General features: G+C 39.3%; 1 protein-coding gene across 6 annotated transcripts in view; it reads right to left on the bottom strand.

Moving 5' to 3' along the window:
• CEP70 (centrosomal protein 70) overlaps positions 1 to 18,241 on the bottom strand; it is a 138,313-nt gene that overhangs the window by 86,133 nt on the left and 33,939 nt on the right. For all 6 annotated transcript variants that reach the window (XM_003419965.4, XM_064277250.1, XM_010599486.3 and 3 more), the window contains 2 exons: positions 16,604 to 16,773; positions 2,700 to 2,756 (listed from right to left, as the gene is read on the bottom strand). In XM_003419965.4, the coding sequence (XP_003420013.1) occupies positions 2,700 to 2,756; positions 16,604 to 16,773 (227 nt within the window). The remainder of the gene's footprint in view (positions 1 to 2,699; positions 2,757 to 16,603; positions 16,774 to 18,241) is intronic.

The raw sequence follows: 18,241 nt of genomic DNA, 5'->3' as shown, positions 1-18,241 counted from the left end.
AAGTGAGGGAAGTGTAGAAATGAAGAGAAAGGCTGAGGTGGGACATGTTCCACAGGTACCTGTTGACCTACCCACAGCGGGTAGGGATAAGGGAGAGAGAAAAGGTTGGCTGGTCAGAAGTAAAGGGAGTTGTGTGGACTTCTGAAGTTTATGGGTGGAACCCCTTGACCTAGCCCAAGAAGGCCAGGGATGAGAGAGTGTGAAGGGACTGTCTGAAGTGCCAGAAGGAATGTGTGAACTCTCAAGCCTAAGGCTGCTACCCATTTTGACCTAGCTTGGATGGCTAGGGATGAGCTGAACAGAACCTGACCAAATGAAGAGAAAGATATTTGACACTCTGAGCTGGTGTAGATTGCTGTAATTTGATGGCTTGTTCTGGCCTGGACTTTGCTTATGGATGCAGATGTTCAAAATTCCAATCAGAATAGAAGATTCTTCAAGACCGAGGAACATGCTCATCTTCTCAGAGAACTGGTTTGATAGGGACAGGCAATTAAAATACTGGCGATCTAAAAGGGGGGGAGATAAAGGCAAGAAGTGGCTGGCTTACATGCTTTCATGAGTGTGCTTACATTAAATGAGGCGGACAAGGGATCCTAATGGGTCTGGAGAACGGCGGGTCGGGGGAAGATGCTGATAGGATTACATAACTCAGTTGTGACTATGGACTGTTAACAGGGTTAACTGCGATTGCGAAAATTGTAACTGTAGAAGCTATAAGTGTGAAAGAGTGGACTAAAGGGGAGGCACTGTTGGACTCAAGTATAGCGGGCAAACCTAAAGTCCTTAAAGGTTTTGCTATGCTGATACGTCATGAGGCTCGGAGCAAGGGAATAATTTTCTCTCAGTTAAATTTTATCAGAGGCCAGGAACGGTGAAGCTGAGATGACTTTTGGAGAACCTGACCAGATCAGATGGACACCTGCAGCAGGCCTGAATGGCTGGAACCTGAGTAAGCTCACCTTGAGGATTCTTTTGCTCTACCAAAGGACAAATTGTTAACAACTGTTTTGGACTGGTGAAACAATTGGGGGTAGGGGGTGGTTATCTTTCAAGTATGAAAGAACCATGACTAGAAAAGCCAGGGGGTGGCCTGTGTGTGATGGATCACTTTTGTGTGGCCTCTGTAGCCATGGCCTTGTAACTTCCACCCAAGTGACTGGGTGGGGCTGTGCAAATAGGGTAATTGTGGCTCACCAAACGGATTGGACAGTTTTGTCATCCCACCGGGGTTAAAATGAGCCATCCCAGAGACGGGAAGGAGATCATTCTACCACTGGACTGCCAAGAGAACAGCCAGGAGTGGAGAGCACGTCCTTTGGACCCAGGATCCCTGTGCTGAGAAGCTCCTGGCCCCAGAAGACAGAGAGCTGTAACACTGAAGACAGTGGCAAGTGGTGGCAGATAAACAGTGGTAGGAGAGACTGGCAAGAGAAACCAGCAACAGAGACTGGCAGGAGAGACCCACAAGAGATGGCACACTGGGCTTCCTGGCCCATGGAGCAAGAAAGCTGAGTGTCTTTGGGCTGAGGCTTACTGGAGGAGTGGAGTGCCTCTGGGCACTTATGGGCAGAGCTCTGTAACACTTGCCTAGCAGGACAGAGGCTGAGGGCCAGAGAGATGTGTGCCTGAAGCATGGTTCGGAAGAGGTTGTCCTGATGGAAGAACTGTATTCTGAGTGTTCCTGAGCCTGAATTATAACCTCTTACTTCCCTAATAAACCACATAATCATGAGTATGGTCTGTGAATTCTGTGTAGCCATTGCAATGAATTATTGAACCCAGTACAGAAGTAGAGTGCACCACAGGAAGGACAATCGGTGTCAGAATTGGCAAAAATGGCAGAGAGAGGAGGCATGTCTGACCTCCTTCTCATAGGAATCAGCCTTGGGCTGTTGATCTTGATTCTCCTTCCCCTAGTAAAGTTAGAGGTGGTCAGATGCTGCCCCTGCACCATTTTTAAACAGTATGTATGCTTCATGAAAGCACAGAATTTGTCTGCTTTGCTTATTGTGAAAGCCTCTGTACCTAAAGCGGAACATGGCACAAAGCAGGTGTTCCAATATTTATTTTTTGAAAGAACTGCACATCTATAAACAAGGAAACAAAACAGCTACTGTTTTAACGATCACATATTAAAACATTTTAGATTATTTGGCCTTAGATATCCTTTAGCTTTTTTAGGTTAGCCACAGACCATTATTCTTTACCCCTACTTCTTTAATCAGAGGTGACAAGTATATTATCATCTATATACTAGATTTTTTTCACTATACTGTTTTTTTTTTAACCTCATGTAGAATCTGCATACAAATTATGATGCACTCTGGTATACAGCTAATCTAATTTTTACACACTTGGTGGAAATTTATAACTATCCAGGGGCTAGATGACATCAGTAGAACAAATTATAATAATTCAACAAATAAAAACTAAATACCATTTTTGCTGTGACCAGTGACTCTGTGATTATTAAATATACCTATCTTACTATTAACATGTAACATAAATACATCAAAAAAATTTTAACATGAGTAATAAAATACAGTCTTTAATACCTTTATGAAAAAAGAACCTCATCGTGACATGCTAGGTAGTTTTTCATAGCATACTTAAAGTTTCAAAAGGTAGCAAAAACTATTAGTATGGATCATGACTGGATAATAACTTTAAAAATTGTCATACTGAATTGGTCATACCTTTGCTGATGAATTTTTCTAATTTTAGATTCATAATAATCAATCAGGCAAAGCAACCTAGAAAACAGAAGAGAGAGTGAGGCTTGTTCTCAAAATGCTACCTACTATTTTCTCTCAATAATTTCAAATTACAGTGATAAAAGTAATAACAGATTACCTGGTGGGTTTTAAAAAATTAAATGATTATTGATAGAAGCAAGTATTATACTACGTCATATAAAAAAATTTTTTTTCATATTTTATATTAATTACAAAATATAGGCTTTAAAATAACAATTTATTGATAGAAGCAAGTATACTATGTCATATATTTTATACTAATTATAAAATAAAGGCTTTAAAATAACAACCATTCTCCCTCAACATATTAAATATATATTTTCCATGTCCCAACAGTTCTAACAGCTAGCAATCTCTCCCACAGAAATATTTGCTCAACGGTACAACTAAATTATGTAAAAAGTTGTTCACTACACCATTATGTGTAAGAGGGAAAACCAGAAACAATTTAAACATCCAACGGGGAAAAGTTAAATACTGGTAGATCCATGCTATAGAGAACTATGCAGCATTAAAAGAAGAGCTATAAATTGTATATCCTAATAAGGACTGCTCAAGGAAAACATTAATGTTGTATAACTAAATGTAAATTGTAGCCATCAAGTCGATTCTGACTCACAGTGACCCTACAGGACAGAGTAGAACTGTCCCCACAAAGTTTCCAAGACTGTAACCTTATTGAAGCAGACTGCCACATCTTTTTTCCCCTGGAGCAGCTGGTGGGTTCAAACCACTGACCTTTCAGTTAGCAGCTGAGTGTTTAAACCACTGTGTCACCAGGACTCCCTAACCAAATATAAAGTATCACTCTAGTTTTGTTTTTAAAAAAGGGAAAAGAAAAAATTGTGTGTGAATTTGTAAATGCACTGAAAAAGAACACTACAGGTTCTTTAAACTCCAAAAAACCTAGGGGATAATACCATTACCTATGGGTATCTGGAGGGCACAGCTGGTTGTCACTTTGGCTATAGGGAAGGGGACAGGATGCTAAAAGTTCATCAGTGAACACAACAGCCCTAAACAATGAAGACCTGCCCACTCAAAATACCAACAGTATCCTACTGAAAAACGCTAGAGCGGATACACACCAATCTGCTGAGAGTGGTTATTCTCTGAGGTGTGGGAATTAGCAAGGATAAGCAGGTCCATAACACTTTATATATTTCTATATTGTTCAAATTTTTATAAGCATATATGTATTAATTTTAGAATTTAAAAAATGATGAGATTAAACTAAAATAATACTACACTTCATGTGTTATCCTTGAAGAAACTGTTCCCTTCTACCTTGGAATAATATTACCTATTCACCTTCCTTTTCAGAGCTAATTCATCCAACGCTACTTTTAATATGGATTGCTCTCTTTCTCTTCAACCTTTCCCCTTCCTAGCACATATCAGCTTTCACAGTATCCTGAAAATATGCTTCAATCTTCCTTATATCATACACAAACTCTCTCACCACCTGCTTCCCCCTTATGCCACCAATCCATTTCTCTTTTCCTTTATAGCAAACTTCATTCATTATGAGTGATTGTTACGTACTACCTTTGATAAGCTTTTAGGGAAGACTTATTATGTGTCAAGTAATGGAGATTCTGAGCAAATAAGACATTGGGAAGGCAAACAAGTAAACTGATGAGGCAGCATGTAACATTTCTGACCAGGCTCTCCTTGAAACATTCTTCTCCCTTGGTTCTCCTGACAATAAAATATAACTCGTTGTCTGTCTCCTCTTCTTCTACCTAAAATTTGGAGGTTCTCTGGAGTTCAACCCATCTTGCTGAAGGCCTAACTTCTCCAAATGGCTAAGCTGAAGGTGCCTAAATGTCCATAATTGAATTTATCGTCTTCCCTACCCATTCCCCCAAACCTAGCTTGAAATATGCCTATCTTTGATTCCTCCCCTCCTTTCAACACCTAGAGCCAATGAGTAATTAAACTCTGTCCATCTCTGCAGTATCTTTCTTTTGGTCTTCATTATCTCTCACCTAGACCATTAAAACAGATTACGGACTGGTCTATCTGCCTCCAAGTTTAATTTCTTTGCTCAGAAACCCTGGATTTCCCCCCCTGCTACACAGAAAATATAATCCAAACTCTTGAGCCTGGAGTTTCAAGCCCTCAAAGTTCCAGCACATCTTTCCTTTCACCTTGTGTCTTAAGACTCTTCCTATCATCTCATCCACCCTATGCTTCAGACCTCTTAGACTGCCTGCCACTCCCAAATACACTGTCTTCTGGTCACCATACTTCTCTTATTGAAACACTCTTCCCCTCACCTCTGCCTATTAAAATCTTAGGGTTCCTAATAATCAACCAACCAACCCACTGCTGTCGAGTTGATTCCTAATAGTTTGGCTTAAAAGTTATCTCTTTCATGAAGCCTTTGTGGTCACTCTCACCTTGCTCAATGGAAATTAATCTCTCCTGCCATACTGTCTTAGTCATCTGGTGCTGCTACAACAGAAATACCACAAGTGGATGGCTTTAACAAAGAGAAATTTCTTTCTTCACAGTAAAGTAGGCTAAAAGTCCAAATTCAGGGTGTCAGTTCCAGGGGAAGGCTAACTCCCTCTGTCGGCTCTGGAGGAAGGTCCTTCTCATCAATCTTCCCCTGGACTAGGAGCTTCTCTGCGCAGGAACCCTGGGTCCAGAGGATGTGCTCTGCTCCTGGTGCTTCTTTCTTGGTGGTATGAGGTCCCCAACTCTCTGCTTGCTTCCCTTTCCTTTTATCTCTTGTAAAACAAAAGGTGGTGCAGGCCACACCCCAGGGAAACCTCCTTTACATTGGATCAGGGATGTGACCTGAGCAAGGATGTTACATACCACCCTAATCCTCCTTAACATAAAATTACAATCACAAAATGGAGGAAAACCACACAATACTGGGCATCACGGCCTAGCCAAACTGTTACATTTTTGGGGGGGACCTAATTCAATCCATGACATTCTACCCTTTGGCCCCCCAAAACAATCACATCCTTGCAGCATGCAGAACATATTCATCCCATTATATCATACCAAAAGTCTTAACTCCAAGTCCAAAATCCAAAAATTCCTCTTCATCTGTGAAATCTAGAATACAAGTTATCTGCTTCCAAAGGTACAATAGCAGAACAGGCACAACGTAGATATTTCCATTACAAATGGGAGAAATTAGAGGAAACAAAGGAATAATAGGCACCCACCAAGTCAGCAGAACATATTACATTAGTCCTCAAGGCTTTGAAAATAATCCTGTTTTCTGAGACAATTTATACGATGGTCCTGCCGTCTAGATTCTAGGTATTGGCCACTCTCTCCAGATTCTGAGTGGAGGCCCCTTGACCCTGGGCTTCAGCTCCACCTTCCGGACCCACTGGGACAGCAACTCTGCTCCCTTGGCTTTTAGCACACTGTTCTCCTAGTCGATCTGAGCAGCTACTCCACCCTTAGAAATACCAGAGGCCATGGCTCCACCCTTTGAAACCCCAGCGGTCCTGGCCATACCTTTTAAGACCGAGGCAGCTCGGCCTCTTGTGTTGTCTCTTCAGCTTCTGTTTCCTGGTTTCTTGCCCTCTCAGCTCCTTGGGCCTCATGCCCGCAATCTGCCCTGCTGCGGCAAGTGTTCCAAAGCTCCACCAATAAGTACCTGAAGGCACCCCACTCTGCCAGAAAGCCTTCTGCTCACAGGCACTCAGCTCTCTTGCTCCATGGGTCAGCAAGCCTAGCTCCACCAATAAGTGCCCAGAGGTACCTCACTCTGCCAGGAAGCCTCCTACCCACAGGCACTCAGCTCTCTTGCTCCATGGGTTGGCTGTAGCCCCTTCTCATGTTGGTCTCTTGGTTCTGCTGCTGCTGGTCCTCTGTTGTTGCTGCTCCTCTATACATTTAGTTTCAAAACCACTTCCACATTTTAGGTATCTGTTACAGCGACACCCTAGTCTCTCAGTACCAAATTCTGTCTTAGTCATCTAGTGCTGCTATAACAGAAATACCACATGTGGATGGCTTTAATAAAGAGAAATTTATTTCCTTACAGTAAAGTAGGCTACAGTCCAAACTCAGGGCGTCAGTTCCAGGGGAAGGCTTTCTCTCTCCGTCGGCTCTGGAGGAAGGTCCTTCTCATCAATCTTCCCCTGGACTAGGAATTTCTCTGTGCAGGAACCCCGGGTCCAAAGGATGTGCTTTGCTCCTGGTGCTTCTTTCTTGGTGGTATGAGGTTCCCAACTCTCTGCTTGCTTCCCTTTCCTTTTATCTCTTGTAAGACAAAAGGTGGTGCAGGCCACATCCCAGGAAAACTCCCTTTACATTGGATCAGGGATGTGACCTGAGCAAGGATGTTACATCCTACCCTAATCCTCTTTAACATAAAAAATTACAATCACAAAATGGAGGACAACCACACAATACTGGGAATCATGGTCCAGCCAAATTGATACAAGCATTTTTGGGGCAGACATAATTCAACTTATGACACACATCCACTTAATATCCTACTGCCTCACCATTACAGCACATACCACTATCTATCTTACATTTTACTTACCTGAGTATGTGTAGGTCTACCCAAATAGACTCATGTCTGTGAATGCAGCAATCATGGTTTTACTCATGTGTAAGTGCCCTATTTTACTTAGCCCACTGCCTTTGCAGCTTCTGACAATATCTGTAGTGGCTACAGTTCATGTATTCCAAATAGGGTTAATTCAGAACTTTCAAGTTCAGTGTCTAAATTGAAAATTTAATTTATTAAAAATCAAGTACAGTGGAGACTCTCTGACCCATCAGACAAATTCATACCTGAATCAGCTTAACTTCTGATATATGGCAAGTTTTCTCAATGCTTTTCTTTTTCTATATTGACTGTATTTTCTTTTTTTCATTTTCCCCCATCTCTCTCACACCCTTCTTGCTCCCAATCTTAACTACCTCTCTCTATCTCTCATTCTTTTTCTTCTTCTTTACTCTTATTTTTCTTTCTTTGCTTCCCTCTTGTTTTTTATTCACACCAATTTCTAATTATATTTTTGTTATTTTAGGAGTTAATGTTTTTGTCCTTGCTCTTCCTTCAAAAGAAGAATACCTAAATACTTAAATATGTTTTATGTCTCAATCATCAAAAAAATCACAAAGTTAGTTTTAACTTTTTTTGTGCTTTAGGTGAAAATTTACAGCTCAAGTTTGTTTCTCATACAAAAATTTATACACACATTGTTATGTGACCCTACTTACTATCCCTATGCTGTAACAGCACACTCCCCCTTTCCACCCCGGATTTCCCATGTCCATTCAATATTTTAACTTATTTTTAATTTAGATTTGACTCCACATTTACTCTTATAGTAGAAATGCCTAATTAGTAGATTCCCTAACTTACTTTGTAAATACATAAGACTAGTAAAAATATAACTACTTTATTCTGTTAGGTTAAAAAAAAAAAAAAAGGTGCTACCTTTTATAAAAGAAGGGGGAATATACAATCCATAGTGCTTGTATTTGCTAAAAATAACACTAAAAATTAAAAATTCATTACCTATAGGGGAGGTAAGGATTAGAGTACAAAAGACATGAATGAAAACATAATTTCTTTGAATATAAAGTTTTGACTTTGTAATCATGTAAATGTTTTACCTATTCAAAAGTAAATAAATAAATAAAGCAATTCCTAAAAATTGAAAATAAGTTAAAACAAATCTAACTGCTTATTAATTTGGTGGCACAAATGTGGAAAAAATATTTCAAGAGATTTTAGAATATTGTATTTTAATTTTATTCACAGTGGAATATATTTAAGGTCAAATGGAATTGTAAAGAAATTCAAATTTCATTTAGAAGTCTTACTGTTAGCAATAATACTGATATGATTCTCAAATTACTTATACATATTATAAAATAAGGCAAATAATTATGATATTTTTCTTAGGAATAAAGATTTTCAGAGATACAAATGTAAAACCAAACAGTTTAAATAAAATCCTGTTAACCTGAACAGGAAAAATCAGTAATGACTACTCCCCCGCCCCCCCCCCCAATACATAGGTCCTAGTTCTTTCCACTAAACGTCCTAGAAGCAATGACAACATAATAACAATACGCAAGCCCAAAATGCGAATTGTGGTCTCTTAAATACCATGCCTTGCTAAAAGGAGCCACAGCTCTTTTGAGGAATATATGAGTAATTAATTAACTTTTAACTAAATTTAATTAACTTTAAATGTTTAATACTATTTTCAGCAAATATCTGGTTCCACTCCTCAAAAAATCTCTAAGGTAAGAAATGTACAGGATGGCCCTCAGAGCTAGGTCAAAAATGATGTAAGACCAAAACAAAAAACCTTATTGCTAATTTTTGGAAAGCATTACAGCACCAATTTCTTACTCTAAAGAGTGGAATTAAAGGGAAAGAACTTGAAAAATTCTGGGAAGATGGCAGCGTAAACAAACCATCATCCCAACCCACCCTTACAAACACAACAAGGAAATGGTGGTCGGCTTTGAGGGACTCTGGATTAGGGAGCAGAGGAAAGCAGTGAGGAACTGCAGACAGGCAAGAGTCGACAAATGAACAATGAGTCACACACAGTAGGAAAATTGCTTCTCCCACTGTCTCTGCCTCTCCCTCAGCCAATGGGCTGCCAGCTGCTGTGAACTGGAGTAGTGGCCCCAAAAACGAGCCTGAGTTCCTAAGCACCACAGCCCCTGCCTGTACAAAGAGGATGATCCCAAGCTTCTGCCCTAAACTCAACAAGGCAGGCCTCTCCCAGGATCTGTTTTGAGTGTGCCAGCACCTCCCTCACCTGGACACTGTTAGCTGCAAGCATATCGTGAATTGCAACAGAAGGCCTGTACAATGGAGTCTTCTCCCATAGTAAATACTCTATTGGCCTCGCTGTGTACCCCATAGCTCAGGCCTCTGAAAACAACAGGGCAGACCTCCCGGGGTATCAGTTCACATCTGTCTGTTCCCGCTTTCAGTCAGGGTTGAGAACTCTTGACTGAGGCTGCTGTATGCTAAAAAGGAGGCATCTTTAGTGGAGGTTACACCCACAGCCAACATACTACAGGGAGGGCTTTGATAGCAACAAGCCTTTGATAGCAGTTGCAACAGCCTGGAGTGTGACAGCCCCATTCCCAACCAGAAGTCTGCTTTGAATTGCTACAGAAGGGCTCTGCAGTAGAGTCTGCTCCTATAGTCAGCACTCTACCTGCCTCCCTGTGCACCCCATAGCTCTGTCTCTGAAATCAACAGGATAAACTTCCCGGGGGGTCAGCTAGGGTTAGTCTGTCCTCACTCCCAGTTTGTGCTGAGGACTGCTGACTGAGGCCGCTGTATGTTAGGAAGCAGGAGTCTTGAGTGGAAGCTGCATTCACAGCCAACAGTCTACTGGGGGGAGTCTGACAGCAGTAAGGCAGACCTCCATGTGAATCAGACCAGAGTGTAACACTTCCCTCAGCTGGTAATTGTTGATTGCCAGGCTGTTGCAACTGATACAGAAGTCCCCCACACTGCAATTGGCTCCCATAGTCAGTACTCTACCTGCCTCCCTATGCACCCCATAGCTCAGTCCTCTGAACCAACAGGACAGACCTACCTGGGGAATCAGTTTGGGTCTGTCTGTTCCCCCTTACATTAGGCACTGAGGACTGCTGACTGAGGCTGCTATGTGCTAGGAAGCAGGCATCTTGAGTGGAGGCTACACCCATAGCTAATATGTAGAACAGGATCTGATAGCAACAAGGCAGACCCTCCTGGGAGTTCGTTCAGAGTGTGACTACCCCCAACCAGTAACTGCCGATTGCTGGATTGATACAAACTCCTACAGAAGGTTCCATGCAGTGGAGTCAGGAAGTAGGTCACCTAATTTGAGACTGCTCCCCCAACCATCACAGGGCCACTGGAGCTCTGAAACCAACAAGACAGATCTCTCGGAGGTCCCTCTGGAGAGTGCCAGCCACTCTGCCTCCTGAAAAGGAGGAAATTCTACCTGTGCTTCCCCTGAATGCCAGCTCAGATATAAGCAGCCCCCACAGAGCAGGGAAGGAAACCTTGGGAAAACTGGAGGGCAATATCCAACCCTAACGGGCGCTTGCTGAGCATGGGTTTTCTGACAAAAAATGTGATTGCAGAAACAGAGAAGGGAAGAGAGTAATAACCAGAGAGCGGATTGTACTTCCTGGTGGACAGATTGATTAACACACGATTTTTCACCTGAGTGGTGGTGTCCACTAGTGGGCAGACTAACCACAGCATGTTCTCTGGTATGTTAGGGAGAGACTGCAAGTTGAAAAACAAGATCTGGAACTTTCAAATTCCAATTAAACCAGGGAGGAAGAAGGAGCTATCACAGAGAGGAAGAGGAAATGGTAAGCAAAGGCCAAAGGCTCTGCCCATCTAAGGGTTTTTGCAGAAAGTAGTGTGGGCAAAAACTGAGAAAGTTAACACCCTTGAAAATTCCAATGCCCCAACAAAAAATCACAAAACACACAAAGAAGGGAAAAACAATGGCCCATCCAAATGAACATGACAAAGGCAGTAAAAACGCATCTACGGATGACCAAGTAATGGAAAAAAAAAAAAAAAGGAAGAATATAATACAACAACATTAAACATAATTAAAGAACTAAGGGGAAACAGAGACGAAGAGCTAAAGGGAAAAAGGAAAACAATGCAAGAACAACACGATCTAAAAAAAGATATTGCAACTGAAAGGAACAATAACTGAAATGAGAAACACAATAGAAGGACTTACCAACAGATTTAACCAAGCAGAAGAAAGAATAAGAAAATTAGAGGATAAGATAGTTAAAATTACAGACACTGAAGAGCAACAAGAACGGAGGTTTAAGAAGGCTGAGCACAATTTAATGGAATTATGGGAAAACAAGAGACCTAATACATGCATTACAGGAATTCCAGAAGATGAAAGGGACAGAAAGAATATTTGAAGAAATAATCACATAAAATTTCCCTAACCTAACAAAAAACACGAATCTACAAATCCAAGAAGCTCAAGGAACCCCAAGCAAGATAAACCCAAAGAGATCTACACCAAGATACATTATAGTCAGGCTCTCAAAAACTGAAGATAGAGAATCCTGAAAGCATTGAGAGAGAGGCAAACAGTCACATACAAACAATCCCTAATAAGATCAAATGCTGATATTTCCTCAGAAACACTGGAGGCCAGAAGTAATGGAATGAGATATTTAAAGTGCTGAAAGAAAAAAACTGTCAACCAAGATTGCTATACCCAGTGAAACTATCTTTCAAGAATGAGTGTGACATTAAAACATTTCCAGACAAACAGAATCTGAGACAGTTCATACCCACCAGACCGGCCCTACAAAAAATACTAATGGGAGTTCTATAGATGGAAGGGAAAAGACACCAGAAAGTAATTCAAAGCTATACATAAAAAGAAAGATTCCTAATAAAGGGAAATGCATGGACAAGTATAAGGGCTAGTAAGGTGTTCATGGTCAATAATTCTAAATGTATTGGTTCTTCATGTTTTTCAATAACAAATATATAAAAGGCAAGGATAAAATTATGTCACAGGGTACATGAAATATAAAGATGGAATTAGTGATAACAACAAAATGGGGGGAGAGGAATGGTATAGATACAGAATTTCTCGTATGTTACTGAAGTTAAGTTATACCAAGATTATAGAATGTTATAAATACAAGCTCTTCAATGTAATATGGTAACGACTAAGGAAAAAAATATAAAACATACACAAAAAGAAAGACAAAGGGAAGCAAAAAGGCTCACTACTATAAATCAACAACACATAAAAGCAAGCAGTACTAAACTACAAAGACAAAGAAGGTTTAAGACACAAAAAAACAAATAAAATGGCAGAGGTAAGTCACTTCTTATCAGTAATTATGGTGAATGTAAATGGACTAATTGCTCCAATCAAAAGGCAGAGAGTAGCAGAATGGATTAAAAAAAACATGATCCAACTATATGCTGTTTACAAGAGACATACCTTAAGCCCAAGGACATGAACAGGTTGAAAGTGAATGGATGGGAAAAATATTCCATGCAAATAATAACCAAAATAGAGGTGGGGTGGCAATCTTAATGTCAGACAAAATAGACTTTAAGACAAAATCTGTCAGAAGAGATTAAGATGGACATTATATAGTGATAAAAGAGTCAACTAACCAAGGATATTTAGCAATCGTAAATATATATGCACTCAACATGGGGAGACCTGAATACTGATACAATTGAAGGGAGAATAGGTAGTATTATAGTAATAGTTGGAGACGTCAATATGCCACCTTCAATATTGGACGGAACATGTAGAAAGATCAACAAGGAAACAGAGCAACTGAATGATACTAGAAGCCAACAAGACTTAACAGACATATATATAGAACACTCCATCCAAAAATGGCACAATATACATTCTACTCCAGTGCACATGGATCATTCTCTAGGATAGACCACATTTTAGGTCAAAAAGTAAGTCCAACTGATAGTGATCCTATAGGACAGGGCAGGACTGCCCCACGGAGTTCCCAAGGCTGTAATCTTTACGGAAGCAGACTGCTGCTTTTTCCCGTGGAGTGGCTGGTGGGTTCAAACCGCCAACCTTTTGGTTAGCAGCCAAATGCTTTAACCACTGCACCACCAGTGCTCCTTTTCTATACATTGGCAATGAGAAATCTGAAAGGGAAATTAGGGAAACAATTCCATTTACAATAGAATCTAAGAGAAAAAAAAAAAAAACCTAAGAATAAATCATTATACAATGAAAACTATAAAATGCTGCTGAAAGACATTAAAGAAGACTTAAATAAATGGAAATATGTTCCATGTTCATGAACTGGAAGACTTAACACTGTTAACAAGTCATTACTACCCAAAGCAATCTATAGATTCAATGCAATCTCGATCAAACTTCCAACAGCCTTCTTTACAGAAATAGGAACACCAATCCCTCAACTTTATATGGAATGGCAAGAGGACTCGAATTGCTAAAACAATGTTGAAAGAGAAGAACAAAGTAGGCGGACTCACACTTCTTGATTTTAAAACATGCTATACAGCTACAGTAATCAAAACAGCCCGGTACTGATATAACAACAGACACACAGACCAATGGAATATTACTGACAGCCCAGAAATAAACCTATACATCTATGGTCAACCGAATTTTGACAAGTGTGCTAAGTCCATTCAATGGGGGAAAGAAGAGTCTCTTCAATAAACGGTGCTGGGAAAATTAGATTTCCATACGCAGACAAACGAAACAGGATCCATGCCTTACACCATACACAAAAACAAATTCAAAATGGATTAAGGACCTAAATGTGCAAACTAAAACCATAAAACCCTTAGAAGAACTAGCAGGGGCAATGTTGTTGGGTCTAGCTTTCCACAATAGATTATCTAATATTATAACAAAAGGGCAAAAAGCTAAAGACAAGATAAATAAAGGAGACTTCATAAATATTAAAAACTTTTGTTCATCAAAAGACTTTATCAAAATAGTGAAAAGACAAGCTATCAACTGGGAGAGTATCTCTGGAAACCATACATCTGACAAGAATCTAATAACCAAAATAAATATAAAACTTCAACAACTTAACAACAAAAAGACAAATAACTCAATCATCAAATGGGTGAAGGACTTGAATAGACATTTCACCAAAGAGGTGAACACATGAAAAGATGCTCAGCGTCATTAGCCATCAAAGAGATGCAAATCAAAACCACAATGAAATACTATTTCACTCCCACTAGGATGGCCAAGATATAAAAAACAGAAAACAACAAATGCTGGCAAGGATGTAGGGAAATTGGAACACTTATCCATTGCTGGTTGGAATACAAAATGGTACAGCCATTATGGAAAACACTGTGGTGCTTCCTCAAAAAACTAAAAATAAACTATTTTGGAAAACTATCATATGACCCAGCAATTCCACTTGTAGAAAGCAGAGACTCAGATACTTGTACATCAGTGTTCATTCACAATAGCCAAAAGTTGGAAACAACCTAAATGTCCATCAACACATGAATGGATAAACAAAATCTGGTACATACATACAATGAATGGAACACTAGTTAGCCAGTAGAAGAAATGAAGTCTTGATACATGCTACAATACAGATGGGGCTTGAAGACATTATGCTCAGTGAAATAAACCAATTGCAAAAGGATAAACACTGTATGACCTCACTTCTATAAAAAGACAAGAAAAGGCAAATGTATAGAGACCAAAGTTTATTAGTGGATAACAGCAGTAGGAGGGCAGGGGAAAAGCGGAGTTAATGATGATGGAAAAATCGCATTGACTGAGGGTAGGGTTGCATAGCCAATTAATGTAACTGCTATCAATAGTTGTACACCTGTAAAATGTTGAATTGACAAAAGATAGATAGATTCTGATGCCACTTATATACAGACCAAGTACTTCATGGGATTTGGTTCCTTAGTTTGGAGGTTTAGGGTCATGGTTTCACGGGACATCCCAGTTAATTGGCCTAATAACATGTTTAGTGCTTCTGTTCTACCTCCTAGGTCCTTACGTAATGCTTGGAGTCTTAAAAGCTTACGAGCTACCATCCAAGGCAAAATAATTGGTCTCTATTCACCCGCAGCAACGGAGGAAGAAGGACAGTCAGGAATAGGAGGAGGATATGGAATATGTGGCTAATTACCTCCATGAACAACTGTCTCCTTTGCCATGAGACCAGAAGAGCTGGATGGTGCCTGGTTTCCATTATTGAACATTTCGATCAAAGATTCCATAGAAGAATTCTGATCAGAAGAGGAAAAATGCAGAACAGAATTTCAAATTCTTATGGACTCTACAGTTCTGAGATCCATGGAGGCTGGATGAGCCCCTGAAACTATTGTTCTGAGATAAAGCCTTAAACAAAAAATATCCCCTGAAGTCTTCTTGAAAATGAACAATAGTTTAGCTTAACTAGTAAAAAAGGTCTGCCTTGAGCTTTATGCTCTTTTAAGAATGGGATCAAATTGACAATAGCAACTCAAAAGTTTAAATAGGAACCTTAGCAGGTAGCGGATTTATGTTAATGAGGGAGGAAGAGCTCAGAAACGGGGGGTGAGAATGGCTGTACAACTTGAAGAATGCAATCAATGTCACTAAATTGTACAGGTAGAAACTGTTGAATTGGTGTACATTTTGCTCTGTATATTCTCAACAACAACAAAATAAATTAAATTTAGAAAATGGAAAGGAAAAGAACTGAGCATTTATCTTACCTTTCTGTAACAAACCAATGGGATAACCAAACAGAACTCAACTGATAAGGAAAAGTTCTTTTTTACAGAATTCCAGCAAAAAAAAAAAAAAAAAAAAGCCATAACAGAAATTAAAACAATCATTTTGTAAGATCATCAATGGATAAAACCATTAAATGAAAGGAAGATAGGGAATTTTACAATGGAATGATCAGACTTTACCACTTAAGCCCCTGACCAATCTTAGCATTCCTAACAGTGGGTCAAGCAGACATTACATGCCTCCAGATGTGTTAAAATATAAAGTGCACAGTACCACCTATGAAGTATTTTGCCAAAAATACTTGAACTCGAATTGAGCACTAATTTCCAGGAAATATGGGAGACAGAATAAATTAAATGATGTAATGAGGAAGAAAACAGAAAAATCTAGAAAGTTGAACTTTCTCCAAGACAACTGACAGTTTCTTCAACAAGTCAATAATACCGGGTGGGGAGGGGGGGAAGAGGCAGGGGAAGAAGACTCCTCTAATTTATAAGAGGTACTACTACCCCCAAGATGAAATCAGTAAAAAAACAAAACAAACCATGATGCATATAGCTACACATCAAATTATAGGAAACTTACTGTCTATCCAAGACACTATGAGGAACTCTTCTACAGAGATAGGCAAACACTCTGTTTTGAGTGACAATGCGCTCTTCTTCCTCCTTTGTTAATCTATAGATATTCTTTTGCAGAGAAGCAATAGTCTCTTGTTGCTCCATTCGCTTTTTCATGTAACGCTGGCATTTTACCTGTAAGAAATTTTGAAAATCTATAATTATGATATGTATATATATCTAGAACATGCTGTCCTAACAGTACATCTTCACAGTTTCTATCTAGCTGCTTCATTTAAGAACTTCTGTATTGGGGCTCTTTGTAAATGGGTGCAAACTTCAGAAACATTAATACAGCACAAATCTCAAAACTTTAACAAGTAAAATAGGTGTAAAATGGGGAAAGTATAGTTTGCAATTGCAGACATTCAAAGTATCATAATCAGTAAAAAACCAGTTCCTGTAGAGTCGGCTCTGACTCATGGTGACCCCATGTGTGTCAGAGTAGAACTATGCTCCACAGGGTTTTCAATCGCTGATTTTTTTGAAAGTAGATCACCAGGCCTTTCTTCTGAGATGCCTCTGGGTGGAGTCAAATATCCAACCTTTTGGTTAGCTGCCAAGTGAATTAACCATTTGCACCACCCAGGGGCTCCATAATCAGTAGAGGAACTCAAAATCTCTATAAACAATCAGGAAAGGATGAATACTAAAAATGTTACAAAGAACCAGGATTTAAAATTGAGTCCTAAATTAGCAATGATAATTCAGGATTGCCAGTGATGTAGTCAACGTAGGCATCCATGCAATGTGGGAGACTACAAACTCATAGTACATCCACAACCAGGAAGTTAACATGAAAAAACAACCAGTATGCACACCAAAGTTTATACAAAGGAATAAATATAGACCTTGGATATTCACTTCTCTAATCTTGTCTGGTTTTCCCTTATTCTCTGACTTCTATATCTAGGGGCCCTTTGCAAGCTCATTCTCTATCTAGCCATAAAATGTTAAAGTTCCTTGGAAACTCTACACTCAACCTATATTTTCATCCAAGTCAATAGCTTCAATTACCACTATACTCTGATAATTCCCACATTCATCCCCAGTCCAGACATTTCTGTACTTCAGGCCAACTGCTTATTTGATATCTCCCTTTAATATCCCAAAGCATTTCACCTCCATGTGACTAAAACCAGATTCAGGGTCTCCTCAATGTCCCTAATGCCAACAAAACTGATCCTTATAAGAGCTCACTGTTATCCTTGCACTCCTTTCTCCACGCTTGTACAAATATATAGTAATACTAATTCACCCATATATGAGGGAGGAGTAAAAAGGGAGGTTTTGAACCATACACAAGACATCAAGGACATTCCTCAAACTTGATAAAAAAAAAAATTTTTTTTTTCATAGAAAAGGTCTATCTTACTTTTTTATACTTATGCTTTTCTTTCTGTTCTACAACATCTCCAATAATTATGTATTAATATTTGTAATTAGAAAAACATTTTAAACCTCTAACCTCTAAAAAGTTTTAATCAGCGAATGAAGAACAACAGTATACTGAAAGTCTAAAGTTGAATTCATCAGAATAATTTTAATGGATTAATTTTTCCTCTTCATCATTATCAACAGCACCATCACTGTTATTAACTAC

This window comes from Loxodonta africana, chromosome 26, assembly GCF_030014295.1.
Source record: "Loxodonta africana isolate mLoxAfr1 chromosome 26, mLoxAfr1.hap2, whole genome shotgun sequence".
In the NCBI taxonomy this organism is placed as follows: Eukaryota; Metazoa; Chordata; class Mammalia; order Proboscidea; family Elephantidae; genus Loxodonta; species Loxodonta africana.
Note: the sequence above shows the minus strand (reverse complement) of the source record. Positions and strands in the feature narration are given on the sequence as shown.